At 38.0% G+C, this 6,680-nt stretch overlaps 1 protein-coding gene across 4 annotated transcripts in view; it reads right to left on the reverse strand.

Annotated features, from left to right (window-relative positions):
• The window catches only part of GYS2 (glycogen synthase 2), a 49,701-nt gene that overhangs the window by 27,757 nt on the left and 15,264 nt on the right, over positions 1–6,680 (reverse strand). For 3 of the 4 annotated variants that reach the window (XM_026864836.1, XM_026864814.1, XM_026864847.1), the window contains one exon: positions 3,987–4,073. The exons of the other annotated variant lie outside the window; for it this stretch is intronic. In XM_026864836.1, the coding sequence (XP_026720637.1) occupies positions 3,987–4,073 (87 nt within the window). The remainder of the gene's footprint in view (positions 1–3,986; positions 4,074–6,680) is intronic. 4 annotated transcript variants of the gene reach the window in all.

The following is a 6,680-nucleotide window of genomic DNA, read 5'->3' on the forward strand; positions in this document are numbered from 1 at the left end:
TAGGAAATACGCTTTAACACAATATGATATACGTTATGATACCATTTTCCAGTTGTATCATCATCTATTGTACCTTCCGTGTTTCCCATGAGAATTTTGGTGCATGAAATACAAAAGAAGTGTTGAGCATTCACATCTATGTCTGAAATTCAAGGACTACACTCTGAAGTTATACAGGACTTAGGCACTGCTAACTCCAATAAAAGCTTCCCTAGAAAACTGTGCATGATGCAGCTATCTCCCCTCATATGAGTGTGCTAAACTAATCAGCTAATGTTTCTGGAGCATCCAGATACCACTAATGAATGCTGCAAAACAGCTCTTAAGAAAACCACTGATACGATCTTCAGAGCAGAAATCTTAATTGCATGTTGTAAACAAAGTAGGAAGCTGCATATTGAACAATAACAACACCAGAAATCATTATGATTGTTCAACCATCCTTTGTTCAATCATCCATTGTATCTTGTACCAAAGAGAGAAAATCGGGCAGTTCTTTAGCATGCTGGGCAAACATGCAGATGGGATACGGTACCCCTGAACAGTCAAAACCATGCAACTTTTTTCAAATACATCTGACTTTGTATTAAAAATAATTATAAAATTGCTAGCAAACAAATAGCTGGACAAACTTTTAAAAGTTTTTGTTCTATTTTCCCTTTCGCACCAAGAATGGGTTCAATCAGAAGATGTAATTAAAAAATAAATTTGGGACATGTTCACTAACTGTAGATAAACACTCCCTCCAACACTACTGGGAGAAAAGTTCGTAAAAGGACTACGGCTTATTTCTAGCTAGCTTTTATTTCTTTGACTGCATGAAAGTGTTTTACACATTTAACACACACACATGTTGATGTTTATTTCTTCATTGCTATTCATTTTTTTATCTTCTGGAAATGGGAAAGATTATATTTGACATATGCTTGCATGACTTCTGGCACACTTTTTCAAAGCTACACAATTCCATGTCTATTAGCAAGTATAATCTGAGGTCACAGAGTTCCACATTTCTTTTGCTTTCACTCTCCAGGAGTTTTCTCTACCAGTCAGTAAAGCAAGATCTTGACCGTTGACCTCACAGTGTGGAGTAAGAAGCCTCATTGTGCAGTTCTAAGCAGGCTAGATGAGTGACTTCAGAAAATAAGCCTCAGACAAGTTGAAGGACAGATTAATGGAACTTAATAGATGAGACAGTGCAGGAGACAAATTTAGTTCATGCAGCACTGTGCAAAGACAGCTGAGGTTTCTGTGACAGTATCAGCTCCAGAATTAGAGGCAACATGGAGCATGGCACTGTATTGAGCCAAATATACCTAAATTAAGCAGAACAACAGTGCAGCTAGTTTGCTCTTCACCCCCACCCCCAAAATGTTTCTGCTCTACAATTGGCTCTGCTGTTTGCATGCTTGTCCACCCTAGCTCAGGCACCTGTGAGAGATGTTCACATTCAGGGAGAGGAAAGCAAAGTATTTGTGAAGTCCATCATGCTTACTTTTGTTTGTTTGCTGTTATCAGCAAGTGGGAATACTAGCAAAACCACAAATGAAAGCTGCATCAAGAGAAAAACAGATCTAAATCAGATTAACTGTTTATAGAATCATTTAGGTTGGAAAAGACCCTTAAAATCATTGAGTCCAACCGTTTCTTCCCTCAGTAACTTTTAAAGACAACTTCAATATCCACTTCCCTGTAAATATTCCACTGCTGCTCCCAGTGAGGATTCCCTCCTACTCTGACGGTTAGAAACCAAGCAGATTATCAGAATTTACATGATAGCAAGGATTAGAGGGGAAAAAAGCCTTCCTTATAAGGCCGCTCTAATTTCAAAGCAAAACAGAGGATGTTTCACAGGCATAATGCTTTGGAGTAAAACTTGCATTTGGTGCAGTGCAATTCTGAGGAAAAATTTCAGCTCTTTTCTGTCATTTCAATGGATCCATGTGATTAGCATAACATTTCATTCATGTCTTAAAATTCAACATGTTAGGGGGCACAGTAGGCAATCACGGAACCTCCCAGCACAACATTCTATTTAAGACAGCTAAGATGATCTTTTAATGCAAAAATAAGAGAATATCAAGCAGTTCTGCGATACTGGTGTTATGTTTCTCTTGGAAACAGTGAACAGTCACTGAAGTAATAAATCCAAATCAGATATTCCTACTTCAAAATGATAAAGACAAATTGCAAAGGATTTACAAGAGCACAAAAAAAATGATTTCAGAGTGGAAAGGAGGAAAGACTATACTAGCCAAGTAAAGACTTATCCGAAAAGACAGATAAATTATTTGTCACAGTGCATACCATCTCTAGGTACTGGTACTAGACTATGCTTTCATATAGTATTAAAAAAAAAAAAAAAGTATGATGCAAGCCAATGGAAGTTAAAACATGACAAAAATCAAACTGGAATTAAAATACAAGGTTTTTTTGATGAATGACTTTGTCACACCTTTGTGTAAATAATATAGATTCCCCTCACCATTTGAACCTTACTCAAGAGTGAATAGTATTTTTATAAGTAGTTTGTGTCTCAGATAAAAGTTATAGGTTTGATACATGAATTTTTAGCTGAGGATTTTAGGCAGAGAATGACATGATCTCTTCTGGTCTTTAAACCAGTGGCACACTCAAGTTCACAGGCAATTCTGCAGTGGAATCAGGAACAGTCAGAGATGGGCCTGAAGTTCGAAAACCTTATCTACCAAAAGGTAGAATGGAAAGATCTTCACTTCTAGCATAATCACTGACTGCCATTGTCTAAATTATATAAGAATTATTTTTATTCATTCTGGTATAGCTCTGCCATGCCAAAAAAGAATGAAATTACACTTCCTGGATTAAGTCTGATTTCCATTAGCTGCTCTACTAACAAAGCAGATCAGCTTTGAATTAACAGCGAGTTCAGCAACAGCCATGATAGTACTGTACTAAGTGGAGAGAGCTTGTGCTTTTACACTGTCAGCATAAAAGCTCTTGACTATTCATTTTCATTGTGATTTTTAGTACTTTTCCTTTTAGACTTCTTGGGATAGAATTCTCCAACGATTTTGCAAATTAGTTTCAGCTGCATTTGTATGAGCTGAATGTAAAATAGTGCTAGGTGTAAATAAGTGTTACACATTGGCAAGGCAACTTTATATAAGGAAAAAGGCAATGGAGAATAAGACTAATTTTTTTTTCTTCTCCTTAGAGCACTTTTTCCATTGTAACTCAAGGTGTTTTTTTTAGTAAGAAGCATCAAGGCTGAAGCCTACAAGCTTCTCCATTATGCCAGGCCAGTGGTCCACAAAATAATTTCAGATGGTCATCTCTCAGATGAAATTCCAGGCTAGATCACTTGCCAAAAATACTGTTCCAAATACAGCTGTCAATTCACTTAGGAACTTGCCTGGATCATCAGTGTCTCTCAGTCAATTTATGAAAGGTGTTCATCTAATTAAAATCCTAGAGTGGTGAAATAAGGCCAGAAAAAAAACCCAAACAACCAAAAAAACCCCCTAAATAAGACAGTCCCCCTAAAGAGTGGGGAAAACAATAAAATATCAATATTCTTGATCTTCAGCTGAGAAGTCAGTTCCTCCTGAAGAGAAAAAAGCTCCACAGGCTCAGAACTTTTTTCACATAACTTCCTACTTCCTGGATTAGCTATTTTCATTCAGTTTATTTTAGCAACAACCACAACCTTACTCTCACCAGTGTAAATGCTACACTGGACATGGAGACAATAGGGAATAAAAGCATTGCAGGTTGGACTACTTAGACCTACAAAACTTCTTAAGCATAGATAAATCTATGATAGTATCTCTGTTGTGAATTAAGACCATAACATATCTTGCTTGTTACTGAAACTAGAAAGTGTTTACTTTGGAAGGGTCCAAGTCAGTAACCTGTAGGTAAGGGTAGCAGTACCTGACCCATCTGTTTACACATGGTCTTCAGATGCCTGAAAGTAGATAAAAATATCACCCACTACCACTTACCATGCAAGTCACCTTCTGTTTTGTTCTTTTTGTTTTCCCTCCCTTCCTTCTTCCAGTATCAGAGTGATTTAAATGTGAATCTAGGAACTAAAACGTACACTGAACAGTTGTTAGCTCAGACATAGGCCCATGTGTTGTTTGTTACATGCTGCTGAGGACACAACAGTGTTACTTCTGGTGTGCACTGTGATCCTGTACACACTGTTGCAGGTTTATCACCCAGGTTTCCACTGCAGCAGAGATAGCTAAATTTCTCCCAGTCCGGATTAACTGTTAAGACTGTAAGAATATAAAAATTGTATAATCTCACGGTTGCGTAAGAAGTCAGGAGTCAGACAACATTACAGTCTTACATCCATAGTGCACTCTCCTGTCTTCCAGTGATCTACAGCTCTTATCTGCTATGTTGACTGGGTTTTCAGTCCCCCAGAAAATGTCCTTTTACCGCTTACAGGGTGACATATGCCTTAAGCTCATGAAACAAAGAATTTTGGTAACCTATAGTTCTGGCCTCTAGGTGACTTAGGAAGTCCATAAAGAATCGTACCACAGTGTGGCAACCCTTCCCTAAATCATTCTTACCTTTTCCCCAGAAGACTAGTAAGGCCAAAGGTCACATTTTCACAGATCCAGTGTTTCTGACGACTATGAGAAGACCATATAGAGCCTTCACTTCCAGTTTTATCACCTGACAGGGCCTGGTGACTTGAGTTCTTTGTTCATAGAAATGATGGAGAAAACATCAGCCACCCTGCACTGAACAGCCCTTTGCCTGATCACTGATATTAACATTCACTCCAAATAGGTTGGGATTTGGGCCAAAGTCTTCTCTGGTCTAAAGCTACTGAGCTCACTGGCTTACTTCAGAGAATACGTTTCTACCTTCTATACTTGTGCCAACTGGCACCTATTAGCTTTGCTAGAAAGTTGGTATTTTCCACTCCAAAATCCAGAGAAAAAAAGAACATCTTGATAATTCTTACATTTTAAAAAGAGATCTTTCAACTCATCTCATATCTTCTGGTGCTGCTTATCTACAGGGGTGGGTCAACACTGAAGTGGAAGTGTACCTCACTGTGTGGGCATGTGCACACATGTGTGTGTGCGTGTGCAGAGCAGGCAGGGCTGATTGACAGTGTTGACAAGAGTGTGTTACAGGGCTAACAGGAAATATTACAGTGAGGAACAACACACTGGTCACACACACCCAGGGAGGCCACTGTGAAAGGAAAGAGAGAAAGGACTGTGATAATTCCAGGTAAATATCTTTCATCTGTCACGAAACAATCATGTCATGATTTTGCCTGTGGATCCCATTGTTAAATACTTCAACATTGCAGAAAAGCACTTGGCCTCAGGGGGCTCTCTCTTGTAGGGATTCTAAGCCATTTTTTTTGTAGACTGTGTTGTGGACTAGAAAAGGGAACATGAGGTTTCCTCTTTTCTCTGTACTCCTGTACATGCCTGATTGTCTCTAGGCACAATTAGGCCATACCCTTTCCTTTTGAGCTGCAATCATTTTTCTGTGGTATCTGGCACAGCACATGCTACAGTTGGATCTTTCCTACCTATCTCAGTTTCTCTGCTTAAAGCTGGTGGAAATTGTGCTCTAACCATGAAACACTGATCAAAAGTGAGAACTTAAAGTCAATTATTATTATTCTTTAAAGGAATAAAATTATGCAACAGAACTGAAACAGAAAAAATAACTATTATACTTTGGGGTGGGAGGGGATGACACAACCTAAAAAGATATTGTCTCATTCAAAGATTAAACATTAGGAAGCCCTGGAGAATCTTCTTCACTGGACAAATTGCTTGTTTGACGTTAATAGTTTACTAGTAGAAGACAGCAACAGAATAGCCTCTGAAGACTTAGCTGTCTCTAATTACTGTACTCTAGATCACCCTCTCCTGTTTCTCAACTGACTTTTGGGCCAGGCTGACCTTTTTACAACCAAAGGAGCCCTCATTAAGATATCTGATCTCTTACTAGGAGTTAACTTTGTCAGGAAGAGCTTTAGCACCCTATAAGCATGTTAAACAGTAGTACAGCAGTTTGGCATCACTTCCTCTATTAGTACCTTTAAACATCAATCTCTCCACAGAGGGCATAGAGCATTATGGTCTAGAAATCCATAAGTTTCTTCCCTTAAGTATTATTTACAGCAGTTTATAGTAGTACTCTAAACTGATACATATGTTTCATTCCATATATTCTCAGAATAAATTCTGAATAGAAATTTCTGTATTTATGACGTAGCTGATAGTTACTAATGGGATTTGTGAAGCTTTGCAGAAGGATGGACAATGCCTTATCGCATAAAGTTGGCCATGTCATGTGTGAACAGTAAAAATTATATTAATATTGTGACTAGATCATAAATGTATTAAAATCTGTGAGTCTGGTCAGATGCAAGATCATTACTTTTGAGTACAAAGACAGAGGTGAGACCCTCAAAGTTATCATGAAGGGAAAAAAAAGGTGCTTTTGAGAAAAGCAGACTATTTTGCCAGACTACTTTAGCTCACCAAATTAACCAGAATACAAAACAAACCAAAACTGTTTGAAAATTTTCTTTACAAAAGGAAGGCAAAGCTCTGACATAGTAATTTTAGCATCACTTTATAAAACAATCAGCATTCTTTTTTTTTTTTAACCCTAATTTCTAATTTTAAATGCCCCCCTCCCCC

The sequence above is a fragment of the Athene cunicularia genome, assembly GCF_003259725.1.
Source record: "Athene cunicularia isolate RWA chromosome 1 unlocalized genomic scaffold, athCun1 chr1_part2, whole genome shotgun sequence".
Classification (NCBI taxonomy): domain Eukaryota; kingdom Metazoa; phylum Chordata; class Aves; order Strigiformes; family Strigidae; genus Athene; species Athene cunicularia.